This window comes from Bos javanicus, chromosome 22, assembly GCF_032452875.1.
Source record: "Bos javanicus breed banteng chromosome 22, ARS-OSU_banteng_1.0, whole genome shotgun sequence".
Classification (NCBI taxonomy): domain Eukaryota; kingdom Metazoa; phylum Chordata; class Mammalia; order Artiodactyla; family Bovidae; genus Bos; species Bos javanicus.
The window spans coordinates 12,103,132-12,126,644 of NC_083889.1; the positions used below are offsets into that span (position 1 = coordinate 12,103,132).

The 23,513-nt window shown below is 46.2% G+C and overlaps 1 protein-coding gene across 1 annotated transcript in view; it reads right to left on the reverse strand.

The window, feature by feature from the left end:
• Positions 1–17,096: 17,096 nt before the first annotated feature.
• SCN10A (sodium voltage-gated channel alpha subunit 10) overlaps positions 17,097–23,513 on the reverse strand; it is a 92,264-nt gene continuing 85,847 nt past the window's right edge. Inside the window, exon 26 of the mRNA XM_061395969.1 lies at positions 17,097–21,534. Coding sequence (XP_061251953.1) covers positions 20,276–21,534 — 1,259 coding nt within the window. The 3' untranslated portion in view covers positions 17,097–20,275. The remainder of the gene's footprint in view (positions 21,535–23,513) is intronic.

Sequence of the window (23,513 nt, forward strand, 5' to 3'; positions counted from 1 at the left end):
TATGTGGGGGAGGGTGTTGGTCTCAGCAGATGTGATATGGCAGGTGTTGGAAAAGAGCCAAAGATGGATTCTGTGCACAGAAGAACCATCCGGGGTCTGGATTTTGTAGAATAAGAAGCACTAGCCTGCTGTGGCCAGGGTCAGATCTCCCGGGCTTCATTTCTTCCACTCAGCTGCCCTTGCTCCTGTGTGAAGCTTCGCCTGTGTGAAGCATATTCCATAGGCGCATCCCAGGTCCACATAGGGCAGCCTGCTTCCTGTTCTGTCCCACTCCACAAAGGACACGTGGTCACCCCGAGTCCTGCCACCTTCGTGACTGTGATGTGGTTGCCCTGTGCCATAGCTTGTATCAGCACAGTGGTGGATTCGAGGAAGAGGTTCAGTAGGAGAGACTCGAGGCCGGGAACCAGAGTCTGGGCTCCTGAGTGCAGCCCACAGATGTGCTTGTGGGAGGGGATGTTGAGGGCAGCTCAGTGCGTCTGACAGTTTGTGGTGCTACAAATGTCTTTAGGGAGGACATGCACTGTCCTCTTTGGTTCCCACCATTTCTTTCTCTATCATGTTTTACGTTGTATTATGCATTATAATACAATATATAATACAATATTATAATATAATATATAATACAATACAAGAAGAGGGTTCTCCTCTTCTGGATGAGGGCCCAGCACCCCACGAGGACTCCGGAGCACCCCATGTGGTCACGTGAACGAGGATCAGAAGTAGGTGGGTGCTGATGGGAGGGATGGAAATTCTGGGCTCTGGGTAGGGAAGCGGTTCGGGGCAGGAATGGAATTGAGGCTGATGGAGGGTGAGGCTGGTTACAGGAGAGCTGGGGAGCTGTGCTCAGAGCTAGAGGCCCCCGCCAGATGGGCACCGTGCTTAGTCACAGAGCTCCTATCACAGTTTGATTTTTCTGCCTTCGTGAAGCATTTTTATTGAAACGCATAACTTGAGTGAATCTCAAATGTGTCACGCTTGGTGAAGGGAGTCAGCCTCAAGAGGTTACATATACTGAAAGATTCCTTCTATACGGCATTCTGGAGAAGGCAAAATTAAAAGAACAGGAAGCAGATGTGCAGTTGCCAGGGGCTGGTGTGGAGGGAGGTGTAGCGTTGGAGGGCAGCACGAGGGAGGGAGCGTTTCAAGGTCTGGGTCGTGACCATGGTGGTGGTTACACGACTCTGCACTTGACAGAAACTCAGAACTGTACACTAAAAAGGATGAGTTTTCCTGAATGTAAATTAAAATATAAATACAAAATTTAAAAAGAAAAAAGGAGGCATCTTTACCTTTTTGAACAGGAGTGGTATTTCCTTCAGGAATGTGTGAGTGTGTGGGTGTGGGTGTGGGTGTGTGTGGAAGAGAAAGAAGAGGTGTGTGTGGTTCTTGAAGAGACAATGGTCAGAGCCGCTGTTCCGAGCCCCAGAGAGCTGGAGAACAGGGTCTGTGGACTGCAGGCATTCAATCTCCACTGCTCTGTATGTGAGCTTGAACCGAAGGCTCTGGTTGCCCAGAAACAGGGGTTGTGGACTTTAAAACGAAAGCCTGGATTTTTTTTTTTTTTTTTGGTTTGTTTGTTGGTTCTTTTTTTTTTTTTTTTTCCCAGACACTTCCTCCCTAGTGCTGCCATGGTAGTGAGCAAGGGAGGGAGCCAGTGAGTGAGTCCTGGCTCCACACCTAGAGAACCTCTGAGCTTTCTCAGCTCCTGCCCCTCTCCAGCATCCACAGCGTCCTAAGAGTAAAAGCTTCACAGATACAGAAAGAGAATATGGGGTCAGCAGCCCCAATGACTCAAGCCCTGGTGCTGGGCAGACCAACTCCCAGAATCCTCTGGGCCTCAGTTTCCCCGTCTCTAAGACAAAAAGCCTGTGGGGATTATGATATTCTCTGACATTTCGCAAGAGTGCTGTAGCAATGAAGGAAGGAAGCCCACAAGGCCACAGGCACCCAAGGAAGGACTCTGTCCACACGCTGACATGTGTCCTGGGGCGCCATGGCTGGCAGATCACCCAACCCCCTCTCCCCCACCTCCACACTCCTGAGAGAAGAGGGTGAGCCAGGGTGCCCAGGCCTGACAAGAGACTTCAGAAGACTTTGTAGGGAAATTGGTTTTTTCACTGCAAGTCATTGCTTTGGGCCAGAAAATGCTCAGAACTGGCAGCAGCTGACAAAAGCCGCCTCTTGTCTGCGAGTATATCAGCTTTTGAAGAGATAAGAGGCAGGGGCTGGAGTGCAGGCTTCTCAAGAGAAGGCTGACAGGAGAACAGAGGAGCTGCCTCCCACTCTCGCCCGCTCATAGCATCGGGGCTGCGGGGCGGGGACATCAACCATGCCAGCTCCATCACTGCTCTCAAGGGAGGGGATGGTCCCGGGACAAGGAGTGGCCTACCTCAGGCCTGGAAGTGGCAGTGGCTGTTGTTGCTGGGGTCCCTAGGGGTGACTCTGGGGCCCTGGCATCTTCAATGTGCACCGTGGGAGTATGGAGCTGCTCTGGACTCGTAATTTCTGAGAGGTGCAGAGAACAGGATCCCTGAGGCCCCCATACTGGAAAGGAGTGTCAGGAACCAGATCAGCCTTGCTTCCCAGGGAGCTTGGCTTCAGCTTTTAGCTATCTGCATCTCCAAGCTGAAGCTAGAAGTCCTTATCCCTTATTTAGATAGAGAGTAATTTAGTATAAAGATTGTTAATGAGGTATTAAGTTGCCAATTAGGTAACTGAAAAGGTGGAAAGAGAACCCTTTCCATGGTGGGTGGTGTGCCATTCCCTGAGGGTGCAGCCAAAGCTGTGTGCATAGTTAGAGTGGAGGACTGGAACCTAGAAGGGATTGTGTTCTTGTTAGAATTTAGTCACGTGGAAACACCTAGTCATGAGGGGGGCTGTGAGAAAAGACATGTGGGCAACTTCCACTCATGCCTTCAGAAAGAAAGAATGCGCCCTCCCCTTTCCCACTTCCTACTGGCTAGAATATGGATACAGCAGTGGGAGTCAGGAAAGCCCTCTTGAACCATGAGATAAAAGCTTCATGGTGAAGTTGTCAGAGTAGCTCAATAGAAGGATGGTTCTGGAGCTGCTTTTCAGTCCTAGACTTCTCATCCGGACTTTTATGTGACAGAGTAATGAACCTCTGACTGTCTAAGCCTCTGCTATAGGAGCCAATGCTATATTCAGTCCATATTAACTGATACAGAATAAAGCATTTGGCAAAACCCAACACCTATTCATGATACAACCTCTCACTCGGTTAGGAATAGAGGGAAACTTCCTCAACTTGAGAAAGAGAATCCATAAAAAACCTACAACTGAGATCATATTTAATGGTGAAAAACAGGATATTTTCCCTCTAAGACTGGGAAGCAAGGCAAGGATGACTATTCTCATCAGTCTTATTCACCATAGTACTGGAAGTTCTAGCCAGGCAAGAAGAAAAAGAAGTAAAAGCATACACATTAAAAAGAAAGAAAGCTCCCTATCTGCAGATAACATTATCTATTAGAAAATCCCAAGGAATCTACAAAAGCAAACTCCTATAACTAACCGATGAGTTGAAGCAAGATCCCAGGATACAAGATCAACACACAAAATATAATTACATTTCTATATACTACCAGTGAGCTGAAATTAAAACACAACTATCATTATAATTACTCCAAGGAAAATGAAATACTTACATGTAAAGCTAGTAAAACATGTATAGGATCTAAATGCTAAAAATTATAACATGTGAATTTTAAAAATTCAGGAATATCTAAATAAATAGAGATACATACCATGTTAATGAATTGTAAGACTCATTATAGTGACTATGTCAATTCTTGCCAAATTAACCTACAGAGTTATTGCAATTTTTGTCAAAAATCTCAGCAATAGTTTTTGTAGACATTGACAAGTTTATTCTAAATTCTATATGGAAAGGCCCAGGATTTACAATAGCCAAAATAATTTTGAAAATAAAAAGTGGGAGGAATCACTCTCCTCAATGTTCAGGCTTACTACATATCCACAGCAATGAAGACAGTGGAGCACCGGTGAGGGGCTAAGCACAAAAATCCCTGGAATGGAAGACAGAACTCAGAAAAAACCCACACAAAATGTCCAGCTGATTTTTGACAGAGGTGCAAAAGCAATTCAATAGAGTAAGGATGAAAGTGAAGTGAAACTTGCTCAGTCATGTCTGACTCTTTGTGACCCCATGGACTATACAGTCCATGGAATTCTCCATGCCAGAGTACTGGAGTGGGGAGTCTTTCCCTTCTCCAGGGGATCTTCACAACCCAGGGATCAAACCCAGGTCTCCTGTTTTGCAGGCGGATTGCAGGGAAGCCCAAGACTTTTGAATAAATGGTGTAGGAGCAACTGGATATCTCTAGGCAAAAATATGAACCGAAACCCAAACCTCAAAGTTAACTCGAAATAGATCACATACTTAAATGTAAATGTAAAACTAAAAAACTTTTAGAAAAATATGAAGGTGAAAGATTTCAGGACTTAAACCTGACATAAAAAACATGATCCATAAAAGGAAAACTTGGCCAATTGCATCTCACCAAAATTAAAAAACTTTTGCTCTGCAAAAGATACTGTTAAAAGTATGAAAAGACAAGCTGCAGTCAGGGATAAGATAGTTGCAGCTCACGTACCTGACAAAGGACTCCTATCTAGAATATATACAAAATTCTCTAATCTCAACAGTAACACTAACCCAAACAATAAAATTGAAAAATGGACCAAAGACATGAACAGATGTTTCACTGCAGAGGATTTACAGATGACAAATAAGGACATGAAAAGATGTTCAACACCCTCAACCACCAGGTAATGGGTCAATGAGGGTTTGCTTGTGGAATTGTCCTTTTCTGCTTTCCTCTTTATTTTAAAGTTAGAATAAAAATTAGCAAGAAAGAAATTCTATCCAAATCAAATAAATCAACAAACAAGAGTTAAGTGAGTGGCGTCTAGACCGTTGTTCAGTCAAGTTTTGCCGTGAAGGAGAGCAGGGAGATGGGCAGGAGGAAGACCCAGGAGGAGGGGGAAGGAGGTGCGTGTCTTAAGGTGGGGGATAAAGAACATATTTGAAGGCTGATGGGAATGAAGACACTGACGATGAAGAAGGAGGGTGGATGAGGATGTATGTGGTCCGGAGCACAGACTGACTTGACTTCAGCAGAAACGTTTTTCCATTTTAGGAGGAGGGAACACAGAGAATACGCTCACTGAGGCGGGTGAATTGGGCTATTTGCTGGTGGGAAGTTGTCTGATAACTTTATTCTTTCAATGAAGTGTAAAAGGATGTTAAATTGTAAGTGTTGATTGAGACACCAAAATATAATACATCAGACATGTTAAAGTAAGGTGCTAGAGCAAGACGCAAATTTTTGAAGAGATACTGACATGACTCTTAAAACCCCACCTACACTGAGGGTGCAGGAGTGAGGCTGTCAGGATGATGATGGAAGGGTTTTTCGAGGTCCAGGTGAGAAAGGGCCACCTGAATCCTGGGTGAGTCTTCCAGGATTCCTTGGGGCTGCGGCTGCTGCTGCTAAGTCGCTTCAGTCGTGTCCGACTCTGTGCGACCCCACGGACGGCAGCCCACCAGGCTCCACTGTCCCTGGGATTCTCCAGGCAAGAACACTGGAGTGGGTTGCCATTTCCTTCTCCAATGCATGAAAGTGAAAAGTGAAAGTGAAACCGCTCAGTCGTGTCCAACCCTCAGCGACCCCATGGACTGCAGCCTTCCAGGCTCCTCCGTCCATGGGATTTTCCAGGCAAGAGGACTGGAGTGGGGTGCCATCGCCTTCTCCGTCCTTGGGGCTAGAGGAATCCTGAAACCATGGATCACTGATATATGCTATGAGATATGCTTTTTTTTCCCCTGGAAGTCCTGCAACTACCCTAAAAATTAAATGTATTGTTGAACAGACCTATGCCAACACTTCAGAGACAGAGGAGACAAGATGGCAGAGTAGAAGGATTTGAGCTTACTGTCTCTCTCGAAAACACCAAAATCACAACTAACTGCTGAACAGCTATTGACAAAAAAGACTTGAACCTACCAAAAAAGATATTATACATTCGAAGTTAAAGAAGCCACAACGAGATGGTAAGATGGGAGCTTTTGGTATATAATCAAATTCCATATCCACGGTCTCCCACAAACTGGTAAGTAATTCTGTCACAGAGGTTCTCCCACAGGAGTGAGAGTTCTGAACCCCACATCAGGCTCCCCAGCCTGGGGTCTGGCATAGGGAGGAGGAGCCCCCAGAGCATGTGGCTTTGAAGGCCAGCAGAGCTTGAGTGCAGGAGCTGCTCAGGACTGGGAGAAACAGAGACTCCACTGCTGGAGGGCACACACGAGATGCCACAGCACTGGGACTCGGGGCAGGGCAGCGACTCTGGAGGAGCCTGGGCCAGACCGACCTGCGTGTCTTGGTGGGTCTCCTGGGAAGGTGGGGGGCAGCTGTAGCTCTCACTGGGGGACTCACTATTCGCCTCAGCGAATAGTCCTCTCTGCAAGCTCTCCCGAAGGCTGCCCTTTTGGTGCCAAGACTTGACCCCACCCAATAGCCCGCAAGCTCCGGTATTGGGACCTGTCAGGCCAAACAGCCAATGGGTGGAATGCAGGCCCACCCACCAGCAGCCAGTCTGCCCACAGCCACCTCTAAACACACACACCCCTTTACGTGGCCTTGCCCACCAGAAAGACAAACCCAGCTCTAGGGGACAGGCAACCGGCCCTCCCACCAGGAAGCCTGCACAAGCCCCTGGACCAACCCCACCCACCTGAGGGCAGACACCAGAAGTGAGAGGAGCTATAGCCCTGCAGCCTGCAGAACGGAGACCGCAAACACAGAAAGTTAGACACCGTAAAATATATATATTCAGAGGAAGGAACAAGGTGAAATCCAGAAGAAAACTAAGTGAAGTGGAGATAGGCAATCTGCCTGAAGGTGGAAGGATCTTTAAGGATGATTCTTGATGCGAGGGGCAAGAGTGGGCTGAGACAGTGTACAGAGACCCATCCCCACATCCACTGGCGAGGTATTGTGGGTGGGGTGCCTGCCTTTATATCTGAACCCTGTGAGGAGGATTTTAAGAGGCCAGCTTTGGGATCCTTGCAAATGGGAGATGCAGCGGTTGGTGGGACATTAATCAGCTAAAAGTGGGCTGTCCTAGCTGTTGGCAGAGAAGCTGAAGGAGAGGTGGCTTTGTTGTGATGGAGATGCCCTCTCAGAATTTGGCAGACTATTTGTCAGACCTGTGACTGTTCCCAGGCATCAGATGTGGGGTATGAGAGAGAGAGAGAAAGAGAGTGAGTCTATGAATCTATCAGGGCCCCTCAGCAGACAGCACCTGGGGGTGGACCACCTCAGGGCTTCTCAGGGCTACAGAAGGAAGTGAGTAGGAGGATGAGCTGGAGGGGAGGGTATTACTCCAAACAAAGGACCTGCAGGTGAGAGATCTCCAGGAATCAGAGCTTTTATGAATTCACAAAAACTCCCAGAGAGTTATCTTTAAATGTTGGCTTGGCTCAGAAACGGGGAGAATCTTCCAGTGCCCTTCTCTCTCCAACCGTCAAACCCTGTTGGAATCAGAGACAGCACCTAGGAGAGCAGGAGGGAGAAAGCAATCAACACGACCAACACCCCTTCCCAGGAAGCCGGCAGCCTGCTGCAGCCCGCCTTAGCCAAGGAGGAGGGAGAGGCAGAACCTTGAATGAAGTTGGAAACTTTGGCTGTTACACAGGACTGACACGCTAAATACCATGTCAACTGGGGACTTAAAGTGACCAACGGACTTCTTATTACATAAGAGTAGTTAGAAAAGTTCTGGGATAATCCAAGATTTCATTCAGAAGTGTTACAACTTGTATCCCCAAGAGCAAATGCAGATAGTCAATAGGTGCTTGGAAAGATGTTCAATATCGTTAATAGTCAAGGAAATGCAAATCAAAACCACAATGAGATATCATCACACTCCTGTCAGAATGGCTGTCATCAAAAAGAACACAAAAATTGTTGGCGAGGATGTCGAGAAAAGGGGACTCTCGTACACTGTTGCTGGGGTTGTAAAGTGATGCAACCACTGTGGAAAACAGTACAGAGGTTTCTCAAAAAACTAAAAGTAGAACTCCTATATGACCCAGCAATTCCACTTCTAGGTATGTATGTGAAAAAGAAAAAACACATATTCAAAAACATGCATGTACTCAGTGTTCACAGCAACATTATTTACAAATGCCAAGATATGGGAGCAACCCAAGTCTCTATCAACAGGTGAATGGATAAAGAAGATGTGGTGTGTGTGTGAGCATGCACACACACACACACACACTCGTACATTTGGACAACTACTCAGCCATAAGAAAAGGAATGAAATTTTCTCATTTGGAGCAACATGAAAGGTTATTATGCTATGTGAAAGAAGTCAGACAAGGACTGTGTAATATCTCTCATCTATGGAGTCTAAAAATTACAACAAATTAGTGAACCTAACAAAAAAGAAGCAGACTCACCAGATATAGAAAACAAACTCGTGGTTACCAGTAGAGAGAGCTAAGGGAAGAGGGGAAATATTAGGGTGGGGGATTAAGAGGTGCAAACTATTATGTATAAAATAAAGTATAAGGATATATTGTACAACACAGGGGATATAGGCAATATCTTGTAGTAAATACAAAGGGAGGATAAACCCTTAAAATTTTTGAATCACTATATTTTATACCTGTAACATATAATATTGTGCATCAACTACACTTCAATAAAACATAAAAATTTACGAAATGGTGAGTGGCAAAAATGAAGCTGCATCACTGAATAGGGAAGGAAGAGTTGGGAGCACAGACTGAGAATGAATGAGGGGGAGAAGTCAGGGGTTAGAAGGGTTGGAGGTTTGAGAAGAGACACAAAAGTGTCATTTTGGTGAGTAGGAGAATGAACTTTCTAGGGAAATGCAACAGGGTCATTGGAAAATATTTGGAGCCCATCTAAGGTTTGTGGTTATGAAACTGAAGTAAGGCCAGCAACTGTCTGGAGTAGGAGCAGAGAGGGTAGAGATTTGGGTTTAAGTGGAGTGAAAGTGAAAGTGAAGTCACTCAGTCGTGTCCGACTCTTTGCGACCCCATGGACTGTAGCCTACCAGGCTCCTCCGACCATGGGATTTTCCAAGCAAGAATACTGGAGTGGGTTGCCATTTCCTTCTCCAGGGAATCTTCCTGACCCAGGGATTGAACCCTGGTCTCCCGCGTTTAGGCAGACTGTTTACCGTCTGAGCCACCAGGGAAGTCTGTTTAAGGTTTTACTGGACATGTAGGATTCAAGGGGAGGGTGGCAAAAGATTTGAAAGTGTTTTGAAGCATGTGATTATCAGGCTAGACCACGACATCAGAGTGGGCAAGGGGAGAGTGGGAGTGATGAAAAGGCAAAGGATGAAAGACCTACAGCCTTTGGAGAATTATATTTCAGTGGCTGGATGGCATCACTGACTCGATGGATGTGAGTCTGAGTGAACTCCGGGAGTTGGTGATGGACAGGGAGGGCTGACTTGCTGTAATTCATGGGCTCGCAAAGAGTCAGACACGACTGAGCGACTGAACTCAACTGAATAAGGTAAGTGTACTGGTGAGGGGATAGTTGGCCAAAGTATAAGATTGGTGTTGTTGATAGTGATGACAAGGTTCAGGATAGACCACTGTCTCAGTAGAGAATGCAGAGTGAGGGATATGATCACTGGATCTGAGAAACCTGTGTATTGGGCCAATCACTCTGGAACTGAGGACAGGAATAGGGTTGTGGACAGTGAGCCAGAGGCTGTGGCATGGCTGAGTGGTGGAGAATAACCTCCGGCTGATGATATTGCTGATGATACTCCAGAGTTCAGTGGATGAATTAGAAGCAGTGGTCATGGGACGAAACCCAGATGAGGCCAGAAAGGTATCAGGATGCAAAATTTAACTCTTGGCTTTATGCAAGCGCAAGATCAGCACTTGAAAATGAGCAATTTCCTGAAATTTTCTGCCCGGGACACCTTGCTTTCCTCACTCTAGTCCCCGCCCTAGTAGACGGTACTAGAAGAGAAGGGACCAACCCTGCAGGAGTGGAGGGAGGTAAGCTTCCTCCTCTGTACTGATCTGGAAAATATAAAAATTATTGTGTGGAGTCTTCTTGAATGGGGCCTCTGCTTCAGAGCAATCCATGATGACCGTGGGGACTCAGGGAGGAGGTGTTGCTAGATCTAACCAGAAAACATCTCTTATGGTCCAAGATAGCTCAGGATTCTTAGACAATATATTCAGAACATGTGCTCTAGTGACCTCCAACTGTAGCATCTTCATGATCTATGGCAATGTTCATGCAGAAGCTATGCTCTTCCTGTGCTGCTCCCATCCATGACTAAAGATAGGGAGGCAGGAACAAGAGCTGGGTCATTCTTGCCCAACAGAGTCCTCCACTGGGCAGTCTTTTTCCTGGGAGTCTCCTCCAACTTGACTGTGACTTTCTCAGAGCTGCAGTATGGTCTGAGGTTCTTCCTGTCTCATCTTCCTTCCTTCCCTCTCTCCTTCCACAGTGGGATACCTGCATCACAGCCTAACGCTCTCTCTGCTGACTCCTGCTCCTTCCCTTTTATTCATCATTAATGTTGCTCCTGATAAATCCCTTGCGCATCTAGTTCTGACTGGACATCAGCTCTTGGGGGATCAGAATGGGCATAGTAATCCTTTCCACACCACGGCAGGGTGTTGTGGGTGAACACCCTGTTGTCTTAGTCTCTAAGTTCTCTTTGGGAGAGATCCTGGGAGGGGTTTTGAGAACTAGTGGCTGCAGGAAGTGTTGCAGCTGGCAGAATAAACATATCTAGAAGTGCTCACTATTATCCTCGAAGAGATCTCTATCCTGAGAGATTCAGACCAAGGTAAAACATGGTGCAGGCTCAGTCCAAAGAAGTCACCCCGTCCACAGTGCACAATGGGTGACTCAGGTGAGCACCACAGTCCACACACACGATGCCACTGGAGTGAAGCCGCCACTTTGATCCCTTATTTGTCAGTGTTCTGGAGACAGCTTTGGCTGCTCATTGATTTCTTTCTGGGGCAGACAACAAGGGGGAAGCCAGGAAGTTTCTCCCATAGTCCTCTGCTGCTCTGAGTGGCACCAGCCGAGTTCCTTGTTAACTGACGGTCACTTAGTATAATGCTGTGTGCCAGAAAAAGGCACCATGACACTTCTGGGTAAAGTCCCAGTTTGGAGAGTCTTATTGCAAATAGTGGAGTGCCAAAGTAGCCCAATACAATAAACTGATGGAAAAGGGGGCCATAAAAGGTTGTGGAGTGTCAAGAATCTTTGTCCATTTATAAGATGTGCTGGGAAACTGAAACTCAAGCTTGTAATTAAACTTTTATTCATTATAGAACAATTTTGAAGCAGAGGCAAGGATCTACTTGGTTTTAGGACAGTTATCACCAAAATCAAATCTTCAATAGTGCTTGAGAGCACTATTGAATAGGGGATAGGAGTTTTAACCATCTCATCAGTCAGAAGCAGCTGGGTGATGGGTAGAGAGCTACGAGAAGAGATGACAATCTCACTTCTGGGTGGGACCCTTGGCACACCTCATATAACCTTGGGGAAGTGATTCCTTTCCTGCAGACCTTGGTCCAGCAGCAATATATAAAAAGCCTGCAGATGGGATGATGGATGTATGGACAGCATGAGAAAACAGCTTCCTAACTCTGAGCAGGGGGCTATCTGGGAGTTTGTCTTAATTTGTATTCCCCCAAATCAGGAGCTGAGACAAGGATTTGGGTGTGTGTGTTAGTCACTCAGTCATGTCTGACTCTGCGACTCCATGGACTGTAGCCCGCCATGCTCCTCCTTCCATGGGATTCTCTAGTCAAGAATACTGGAGTGCGTTGCTTAGGAGGCAGGTTTATTTCCAAGGTTATTCCAGGAGGCAAAAGTAAAGAAGCAGAGAGAGAAGTAGCTAAGGAAGGGAGAAACTCCCCTCAAAGCTGGTTAGGGCTGTGGGCAACTGGGCAGGGCAGGGTCAGGGTGAGACCAGTGAGTCACCTAAGTAGAAAGGTAAGGAGGTCCTTATTTTCAGGATTGCAAAAGACTGGCCCTACATGAGGACTCGGACTTTCTATCGATTCTCCAAGAAACTTGATTCAGAATTGTTCCTCCACAGCTTGGGAGGTTAGGATATTAATTTATCTTCCAAATCCTGCATTCTTGCATTGGTTGAGGACTGTCCTTGAGGTTGTCAACATCTCCCCTTCCCTCTGCACTTCTGGGCTGCAATGTCTGTGTGGGGAAAAGTGGCTTTGGAGAAGGCCCTGAAGACCAAAAGCTGCAGAGTTCTATTCAAAGTCAGATGAGGCAAGGGATGTGGTGTGGGGCACAAACAGGACCTGCTACAGAGGCAACAGTTAGAACCAGACACGGAACAATGAACTAGTTCCAAATTGGGAAAGGAGTACATCAAGGCTACATATCGTCACCTTGCTTATTTAACTTATATGCACAGTACATAGTGGAGAAGGCAATGGCAACCCACTCCAGTACCCTTGCCTGGCAAATCCCATGGACGGAGGAGCCTGGTAGGCTTCAGTCCATGGGGTCGCTAGGAGTCGGACACGACTGAAGCAACTTAGCAGCAGCATCAGAATACATAGTGAGAAATGCTGGACTGGATGAAGCACAAGCTGGAATCAAGACTGCTGGGAGACATATCAATAACCTCAGATATACAGATGACGCCACCTTTATGGAAGAAAGCAAAGAGGAACTAAAGAGCCTCTTGATGAAGGTGAAAGAGGAGAGTGAAAAAGCTGGCTTAAAACTCAACATTCAAAAAAAGAAGACCAGCATCCAGTCCTATCACTTCCTGGCAAATAGATGGGGAAACAATGGAAACAGTGACAGACTTTATTTTCCTGAGCTCCAAAATCACTGCAGATGGTGACTGCTACCATGAAATAAAAGATACTTGCTCCTTGGAAGAAAAGCTATGACAAACCTAGACAGCATATTAAAAATCAGAGATGTTACTTTGCCAACAAAGGTCCATCTAGTCAAAGTTATGGTTTTTCCAGTAGTCATGTATGGATGTGAGAGCTGGACCATAAAGAAGGCTGAGTGCCAGAGAACTGGTGCTTTTGAACTGTGGTGTTGGAGGAGACTCTTGAGAGTCCCTTGGACTGCAAGGAGATCCAACCAGTCCATCCTAAAGGAAATCAATCCTGAATATTCATTGGTAGGACTGATGCTGAAGCTGAAGCTCCAATACTTTGGCCACCTAATGCGAAGAACTGACTCATTGGAAAAGACCCCGATACTGGGAAAGATTGAGGGCAGGAGGAGAAGGGGATGACAGAGGATGAGATGGTTGGGTGGCATCACTGACTCAATGGATATGCGTTTGAGTAAGCTCCAGGAGTTGGTGATGGACAGGGAAGCCTGGCATGCTGCAGTCCATGGAGTCGCAGAGTCTGATGCGACTGAGCAACTGGACAACAATCACAGTGGAGTCAAAATGGTAGGATCCAAGTGTGGCCTCCCACAGTGGACTTTGGAGGAGCTGCCTTCTATTCTGACCCTCAAAGTGCTGGTCGTGTCCAGAGAGGACCCCACGTGTGGTGAGATGTTCCTTTGCACATGAAGCACGGTGCTTCCCACCCAACACGTACTCGGTGGGGGTTGGGTGCAGCGTGGTACTATGTGAGGACACCCTGGGATGTAGAGCGGCAGAATGGGTTCTCTCATTTTCTCCCCCTTTCTCTTTCTGCTTCTTTCAGTGGGCAGAGAGGGCATTTTTATCTCTGTTAACCCTCCTTGGTGAGGAATCTTTATTTCTGCTGTAGAGACAAAGAAGGTTGTTCAGAGAAGTTATGATATGTAAGCAAGAGAAGGTCTGGAATCAAAGTGGGACCTCTGGCCTCATCCAGAACTTGGTCCGGAGCACCAAATTACTTAGCTGATGAGTTGAGTATTTCTGTGTGGATCATTTGCAGACATCTTCAGCTTCCAAGTGGTGCTGGGGCTCCCTGTTCTAACTACAAGAAGCATCATTATTCAACAGGCATATACACACACATGCCTTTATGTTACTTTGTAATGTGATTAAGTCTGTAAGCAAGAGCAGCTGCATTTCTAATAATCAATTAACTCAGTTCTGCTCAGGGAAAAATAAAGTAATGAGTCTTCTTCATGCATACCCCTTTAGAATTTGTTCTTTGCACAATGAATCATATTGACCAAGCTTTGCTGTGGTTGTTGGTTCGACTGGTGTTTTAAAGGGCCAACAGGAGCCATGAACTTTCCTTGGTATAGATTCGATGCCCACAGGCAAATCCAGCTTTTCTCTGCCTGAACTCACTTGGATAATAAGTCATCTGGGGCTTCTCAGGGGAAGATGCTTGAAACATATTTCCACTTCAGGCAATGCTGCTGCTGCTAAGTCGCTTCAGTCGTGTCCGACTCTGTGCGACCCCATAGACGGCAGCCCACCAGGCTCCCCCATCCCTGGGATTCTCCAGGCAAGAACACTGGAGTGGGTTGCCATTTCCTTCTCCAAAGCATGAAAGTGAAAAGTGAAAGTGAAGTCGCTGAGTCGTGTCCGACTCTTCTCGACCCCATGGACTGCAGCCCACCAGGCTCCTCCGCCCATGGGATTTTCCAGGCAAGAGTACTGGGGTGGGGTGCCATTGCCTTCTCCGACTTCAGGCAATATATGAGTGATTTTCTAGAGACAGAGTAACATTGCTGATATTTGGGTCCTAGGGAGCATTTATCTGGAGGAAAAGGACTGAGAACTGTCACCAGAGATGTAGATGGAAGCTGGCACCCTTGTCCATGGTGTGGGGGGGCAGAAGGTCGGGTGGCGGGGGGGGGGCATTCTTTTTGAGTAGATTTGGTGACCAGTGGTCAATGTACATGAGACACTCGCAAATCCATACTTCAGGTCCCCATTTGGCACAACCCCATCCTTAATCTCTCCCCCCAAATTCAAAATTTCTGTAACCTGTCACTGTTACCAGAGAGATCTTTAGAAAGCATGAATTTAACTCTTAGGTTGAATATTCCCCGGGCATTTTTGTCTGCCTAGCCTTCTTTTTCTATGCTGGAGCTGTCAATCAAAATTCCCCTCCCTTTTCTTGCTGGAGGTGGGCCAATCAGATGCTCTCTCCTTGAAATCTGAATCCTAACTGGACGCTAACCAAAAAAAGAAAAGTAGATACTGATTGGTCCTGACTCCATGAAGCGATTGTCTATTGGTGCCTAATACCCAGAAACCTGCCTAGCCCTGGCTGCTTTCCTTGCTGTGCTCAGCTTTTTAGTTCCATTCTGAGTTTTCCTGCAGTCATTGAGTACATTTTATGCTGGGATGGGTTTCTGTTGCTTGTAACCAAATAACTCCTACCGACATAGAAATTGATGCATGGAGATGGGTGTTATTATTAATAGACCTTAAAGTGTGGCATTGGTTAAGATGAGCTAGGCTAGCACTGAGAATCTCCCATCCCCCTGGTCTAAATCTAGAAATTTCTGTCATGCTGTAACCTGTTATCACTGGAGACTCAGACCACCTACCTCATGCAGCAGGAGTTGAAGGACCTTGATAGAAAGATCTGTAGAATTTGGAAAGGTGTGGGCTACTTCTCGCAGGTTTAGTAAAGGTACACACACAAAAAACAAACTTTGCCTCAACTGGCTGATATGAAAACAGAAAGGGAGGCCTTTTCTAACACTGGCCAGCAGCCCAAGATCTTATAATCATACCTTGGAGAGTGAAAAAAATCCAGCTTTCTGTCCCCAGCTAATATTGGTGGAGAATAGGCGGGGAGAACTGGAAACAGTGGTGTGCTAGAGCCAGCTCATACTGACTCAAGTCGACATCGCTTCCCAAGTCTGCCTTCAGGGATGTCACATCGGTAGCTTGACATGGGCCGCGGTGGGAGTGTTTACATCGGGTAAAACAGAAAATGCTACAAATAAGTGATTTCTTTTTACTCCTGAAGATCTAACTGTTTAATATTTACCAGCATACTGATGACTGGAAAATTAGAGACAGAGGTAAGAATGGAGCTGGGAGAAGCCTAACACTCTCCCCTCCTCCCACCTCCTTCAAAGGATCCCGTCCCTGTACTCTTACCAGGCAAAGGAGATTATTACTCCAATCTAAAGAGCTGCCAATGGAATACAGATTGGGATAGGGGAAGGTAAGCTTCCTCTGTACCTCTCCACCCAAGCCAATTTTTTTGTTAACAATATCTCTGTATGGTGGCTGCCTGCAGTCAGGATGCACGCAATTCAGCTGAGGGATGAAGAAGGGCAAATCATCTATTGCTAAAAGGCAGTAATGTCCAGTCCCAATTTTAGATTGAAAGACCATAACCCGACAAGATCTAATGAGTTGGCAAAATGCAAGAGATAGAAATCATACTAGTGCTTTGAGGGAGTTGTATTGCCGCAGAAACTTCAGTCCAGGGAAATAATGGCCCGTGATTGCTCAAACCTTAAGACAGCATGCAGGGCTCACTGATAACCAACAGAAAGTACAATATGCTGTCCGTTCCTTAGGAGAAATTGCTTCCCGGTGCTCCTGTCTCGAGGGAGTAGGAGAGAGGATGAGGAAGGCTCCCAGAGGCAGGACCAAGAAATCATTCCACTGTCAAGGCCAGCAGTACATGCTCCAGGTACACTGTGGGCTGGCACTTCTGGATCTGGTTTCTCTTCTTCTTAATAGAGATTGTTATTGAAGTTAACATATTTATCCTATACTGTTGTCTATGTGAGGGCTTCCCAAGTGGTGCCAGTGGTAAAGAAGCTGCCTGCCAATGCAGGAGACATAAGAGACACAGGTTCGATCCCTGGGTCGGGAAAATTCCCTGGAGGAGGGCATGGCAACCCACTCCAGTATTCTTGCCTGGAGAATCCCATGGACAGCGGAGCCTGGTAGGCTATGGTCCATGCTGCTGCTGCTGCTGCTAAGTCACTTCAGTCATGTCCGACTCTGTGCGACCCCATAGATGGCAGCCACCAGGCTCCCCCGTCCCTGGGATTCTCCAGGCAAGAACACTGGAGTGGGCTGCCAGTGCCTTCTCCACTATGGCCCATAGGGCGGCAAAACGCTGGACACGAATGAAACAACTTAACAAGCACGCCTTGTCTGTGTGATGGCTAGCCTTTGGAGACTGGGCCAAAAGGAGCTAACTTTGGACTGTTTAAGAAGAACAAAGTTAGACTAATAGTGTTAATTTACTTTGACATTGTTCTCAGTGCTGGGGATACATCCATGAGCAAGTAGAGTCCATGCCTTCACAGGGCTTACATCCTAGTGGGGAAGACAGGCAATGAGCAAGTACATATATAACATCTCAGAGGGTGGTAAATGCTGGATTGGGCTGGTAATTAGATGGGTTGGCAAGGGAAGAACGGAAGAAAGTGTGGGAGTGCGCAATGTGGATACAATGGCTGAAGGAAAAGCAAGTTGCAAGGGTTTTGTCCTGAGGCAAGACTATGCCCAGTGTATTTAAGGAAAAGCAAGGAAGTGTGGCTGAAGCATTGAGAGTTGGGCTGAAGATGAGGTCAGAGAGGAATAAGGGTCAGATTATGTAAAACATGCTAATAACATTTACTTGGAGAACATAGAAGCCACGGGTGGATTTTGAGCTCCGGCGGCTGTTTGAGAATAGACTGCTGGGGACAAGAGTGGAAATGGGGGACCAGTTGGAAGGCTATTGAAATAATACTTGTGAGAGAGAATGGCTCCTTGAATAAGTCGGTAATTGAAAGTTTCCTTTCTCTAGAATTTCCTTTTCTGTTACTTAAGATAGAACTCCTAATCCTTTTAAAAATCAGCTCAGATAATCCAAGTCCAAGATAGAAATACCACAATTCAAAGCAGCAGATAGTAAATACTTCTGGGAAAAGGGAGGAGAATCCAACCCAAGATATTAAAAAAATTTAACTTGTGAGCTGTATACACACAGAAAAGTGCATTAGATATATATGTTTAACTTGACACATATGGTGTCAATGGTTATAAAGACAATACTTGTAAAGAGAACCAGCTAGGTGGGAAATTAGAACACTGCCAAAGACCTAGTCACAAATGCCTCCTTCCCCCCATCAGTAACCTCTACCCCGACTTTCATGAACTAATTCCTGCTTTTCTTTATTCATCCCCAAACAGTATATTTAATTTTGCCTGATTTGAACCTCATAAAATCATATAGTATATATAGTCTGGTGTCTGGCTATTATGTCTTTAAGATTCATCTATAGACATGCACAGGGCTATACCTCATTCATTCTCATTACTGCATAAAATTACATTTAAAGAATACACCAAAATTTATTAATTTATTCTACTGCTGATGGACATTAGGCTGTGTCTAATTTGGGTCTGTTATGAACAATGATAATAAGGAATCTTGTTCATGTCTCCTAGAGCTTGTGTGCATGGATTTTTCGAGGTTTCATACCTACCAGTGGAAAACCCATGTGATGAGTATATGTACTTTAGTAAAGTACATAGTAAACTCTTAGTAAAGTTAAACTGTTTTCCAAAATGCTTATGCCAATTCGCATGCTCCAGCAGTGCATTAAGCTTCCTGTTGCTCTATATCTTAGCTGACACTTGATTTTTGTTATAGATTCTATAAGTTTTACAGATTTGATAGATGCATAATGATAGAGCACTATGGTTTTAATTTGCATTTCCCTGATTACTAATTAGGTTGTGTGTTCTTTTATTAATAAATAATCATCTTACTAATCTGCTTCTGTGGGTGCTTGCAAACCCCCACAAGCATTTGGGAAGCCTCTTTGGTCTCTGATGGGTCAACTGTGATAGGGAAAGTGAGGCCCAAGAAAATCTGGGTCTGTGAAGCATGTAAGCTGGACCAGTCTTTAGGTTTTGTAACTGAATACATGGGAAATTTTATGAAATGATCAAGCACATATCAATGAATTGACCTGATCCTTGTCTCATCATGGCAGAGAATGTCCCAAGAGTTAATAGAAGATCACAGTTGTCATTCAGAGCCTTTATGTCCTATGCTGTCACACAAACCTCTTACTCTCTTTCATCTCAAGCATGCCATGTGCCCTTGACCTGAATGTCATCCTCTGACAACCCTTACTCCCTCCACTGCATAAGTCCAATGAATCTTTGGGGGATTAATTCCCATTATGCCTTGTGCGTAGAGCAGGGGCTGTCAAATAATAGGTACTTAATATCATTTGTAGGATGAATTAAACAAAGCATTGGCCTTACCTTTTATCTCCCAGATCATCTTTCTCAAAATGTCTCTTTTCTTTCACTTACACTAATTATGGAGTTCTGGCCGGAGGGGAGTGTGAAAACCTTCCTCCTTAAAGTCTATGAGATGTCAAATAGGCTCTGGAATATATTCAAAAGCGGCCTTTTGGCTAGACAGCAGAAAGGTTTGGCCGTTGCTGCCTCAGAAGAGAGTGTTTTCTTCATCTCAATTGGGACAGGGCATTACTGAGTTCTACAACTTGGAATGCAAGGGCTACAGAGACTATCCATTCTGCCTCCTGCCACCATGGGGAAGGAGGTTCAGAAGTGAAAGAGTTTGGCCCAGGTCAGCCAGGTGAGCAGTGGAAGAATTGGCTAGGATGAGGACAAGCTCCCAGAACAGTGCTCCTTCCTGTCTGCCCAGCTTTAGCTGCAAACTGCAAGATATCAGGAAACTTGAAAGTGAATGGGACATGATTTATGGCACATCAGTGTCACATAATTTTTTTAAAATGATGCTTTGAGTTATAACATTGGTTTTGACATATTTTTAAAAATATTAATTTTAATGGATAGCTCAGAGGCCTTTCATGACATAGACCACAGGTATTATCTTAGGCCAGAGTAGTTGTCTGGCAGCTCTCAACATGCAGTCATGCAAAATCTTAAATAACACTGCCAATCTCTATGTGCTGTTTTACAGAGGACAACCTTGGCCCTTTAGCAACATCCTTGCCATATATCTTTGAAAGTTCTGGTCCTGAGATGTTTGTCTTGGTAAAGACAAGCTCTAGTCACCATCAAAATAAAAGGACCAGGGACATTTTCTGGAAAGTAAGGGAACCCACCATCTGATACTGAAATTGAAAAAGGAAGTCACTGTGGAGATGCCCTTGGTTTCTGACTCCTGTTGCTGTGTGAGGGTTTCTCCAAAGGTGGGTACCAACTGCATTCCCTGCCCAGTTGTGACACTGTGACTAGTGGCATGCATTGGTGAGTCGGTGGTGGTAAGGTATCACAGAGCAGCGGGCACATCAGAACTGGACATGCCCACGCTGGAGGGTCCACATGAGGGCCCAGCAGCTTCTCTACTGACAGCCTCCCCTTCATTTTGCATTGAGCTGGACGTGCTCAAGTTGACTTGACCACTAAGGCCTCTAGTGACACTGTCGTAGGATGGTGGGAAAGATGTGGTGGAAGCAGTTTCAGATTTGTCTGGGAGCGCACAGTTCTCATTTGCTACGAGCGCAGCAAAGCCTTCCTCGGGGAGTGCTGCCTCCTCCTCAGCCCTGGGCGCCCCCGCAGGGCTGGCGGCCATCCTGGAGCGGTGCTGCATGTAGCTCCGATAGGCCTTTTGGATGACAGTGGCCGAGATGTCTTCTTGCTTCCATCGGAGGGTGGTTGCTATTGGTTCATAGGATGCTTTTGAAAGATTAGTTGCCATAAATTTCTCCTCCATATTTGCCTTCAGGGAATCCAACTCCCCGGATTCTCCCAGGACTTTCTTGGTGAAGGCAAACAGGATGTCCAAACAGTGGATCTTATCTCCAGGGACCAAGGGCAGGTCCATCTGGATTAATACACTCCGATTGGGTTTGGGGATTCTCAGGGGGCCAGACAGGGCGTCTGCAAAGTCTGAGAGGGCAGAGAAGGTGATGAACTGGGTGGCCTCCGGGTCAAACTTCTCCCACGTCTCATAGAACATGTCGAAGTCGTCCTCACTCAGGGGCTCCGTGCTCTCCTCCGTGGCCGCATTGAAGTTCTCCAGAATCACTGCGATGTACATGTTGACCACGATGAGGAAGGAGATGATGATGTAGGTGGTGAAGAAGATGATGCCCACGACAGGGCTCCCGCAGTCCCCTCTGGTGCTGTTGTTGATGGTCAAGTTGGGGTCGCAGTAGGGGGGCCCCGTGTTGAGGATGGGGCTGAGGAGCCCATCCCAGCCCGCCGACGTGGTGATCTGGAAGAGGCACAGCATGCTGTTGGCGAAGGTCTGGAAGTTGAACATGTCGTCGATGCCAGCCTCCCACTTGACGTAGGCGAAGTTGGCCATGCCGAAGATGGAGTAGATGAACATGACGAGGAAGAGCAGCAGCCCGATGTTGAAGAGCGCGGGCAGGGACATCATGAGGGCGAAGAGCAGCGTGCGGATGCCCTTGGCCCCGCGGATCAGCCTGAGGATGCGGCCGATGCGGGCCAGGCGGATGACACGGAAGAGCGTTGGGGAGAATAAACTTCCAAGTGATGAAACAATTGCAGAGAACACCAGGCCTTTAAAAGCAAGGGAAGATGGTCTGATTAGTACGTCCAACCATGAGCCCTGACAAAGTTGGCTGTGATCACACCCCCTCATCTCTGCCCCGTGTGGACTTTTATGCGAGCATCTCCATTCAAGCACTCTGGGCCCTCTGAGCTTGGCACTAAAGTACTTGGCCTAAAGTAGGGGCTCAGTAACTGTCCATTGCATAAATCTGTCTCCTTTGAGTCAGGCTCGCCCTTCCTACCGTGTTCTTATCTTTCCCTACATCCAGATACCTTGCTAGTCAACCTCCATGGTTCTGCTGTCATTTCAGCTGGATGTGACTGCGTCTGTGCCACATGCTGACAGTCCTTTGTCTGTGACACAGACCTGGCTGTCCCCTGAACATTCAGCCCTCAGGTCATGCCTGTTCTTCCACCCTGGTCCCATGCTCTGTGAGAGCCAGGACCCTCTATGATTCATATCCTTATCTCCTACTGCGAAGATTGACTCAGTTCCTGGCACATGGTCCTATGGATAATTGTACAGAGCCTGGAATAAATTATAAGGGGCCTGAGGAGTTGGGCAACTTGCTGACAGCTAAAGCAGAATGGCTTTGAATGGCCAGCTGTCTACATAATGGCTTTTATTTGTTTCTTTCGTTTCCAGCTGTGTTTGAACTCTGTGTTAGGGCCCAGAGATGAGTTTGTTTAGGGTCAGTTACAGCGCCTCAGTCCAAACTATGAACTGGAATTTGCATGTCTCCTTGTGTGATATCCAACTCAAAGATTTGTCTTGAGGACCTGAAGAGGCCAGTTAAAAGACCACCAAAGTTTAGGCAAGGCCTTTAGGTCACACAGGATTCAAAACCTCTCAGGAGAAATGGTGAGGGGGTATGGTAGACGCTCGCTCTCCTTGCCAGGGTGCCCTTGATCCAATTCTCCTACTTGTCTTTTGTCATATGAATATGGATAGTCATGGTAGTATGTTGGAAGGAAGAAGGACATGGGAGGAGAACTGGGAAATAATTATAATTTTGTACTATGAAATCTTTATGAAAGCCCCTCTCTTAAAGTCCAGTTTAACTGGGGCATTTTCCCATAGTGTGAGGTACATTATGTGTTTTTATAATCTACTAAGATTCGGAGAAGGCGATGGCACCCCACTCCATTACCCTTGCCTGGAAACTTCCATGGACGGAGGAGCCTGGTAGGCTGCAGTCCATGGGGTCGCGAAGAGTCGGACGCGACTGAGCGACTTCACTTTCACTTTTCACTTTCATGCATTGGAGAAGGAAATGGCAACCCACTCCAGTGTTCTTGCCTGAAGAATCCCAGGGACCAGGGAGCCTGGTGGGCTGCCGTCTATGGGGTCACACAGAGTCAGACACGACTGAAGCCACTTAGCAGCAGCAGCAGCAGCAGCAAGATTCTGCCAACCAACTAGTCTACCTCTACAAGGGAGAATGAGTCTTCATACTTGTAACAATTAGATACTCCAAACATGTCTTATCAGTGGGAAGGAAGAAAGGCAGAGAAGACAGAAGCATGGCTGAAGGGTTCTTGCACTTGTTTTCAAGCTGTCTTTTCTGCCAGTGGTGGTGTTGCTGTGTAGGTCAAAGGAACTAGTGGTTTAGGTGTCCCCAAGATAGAATGGAGTGCTTTGTGTATCTTTTATTGCTATGGTATTGATATGGGAAGTCACATAAGCAAGCTCCCTTCTCTAATATAAAATAAAAAATGGCTTTCAGAGTCTCTCACTTTGGAAGGAAAACAAACAAAGCAACCCTTCCACCCCCAGAAAACCCAGCAGCAATAGGAAAACAAAACAAAAAACAAAAATAAATTTCAACTCCCCAAACAAGCACAACCCAAGGCTGTGTTTCAGCACCAGGAGAGAGAGACTGATTAAGTGCTGCCAGGTTGTATTTAGAGGCTATTAGCTCTTGATGGTAAATCAATGGAAAATTAAATCTATAGCTATGCTTTGACATGAAAAGTAAGCAGGTCAT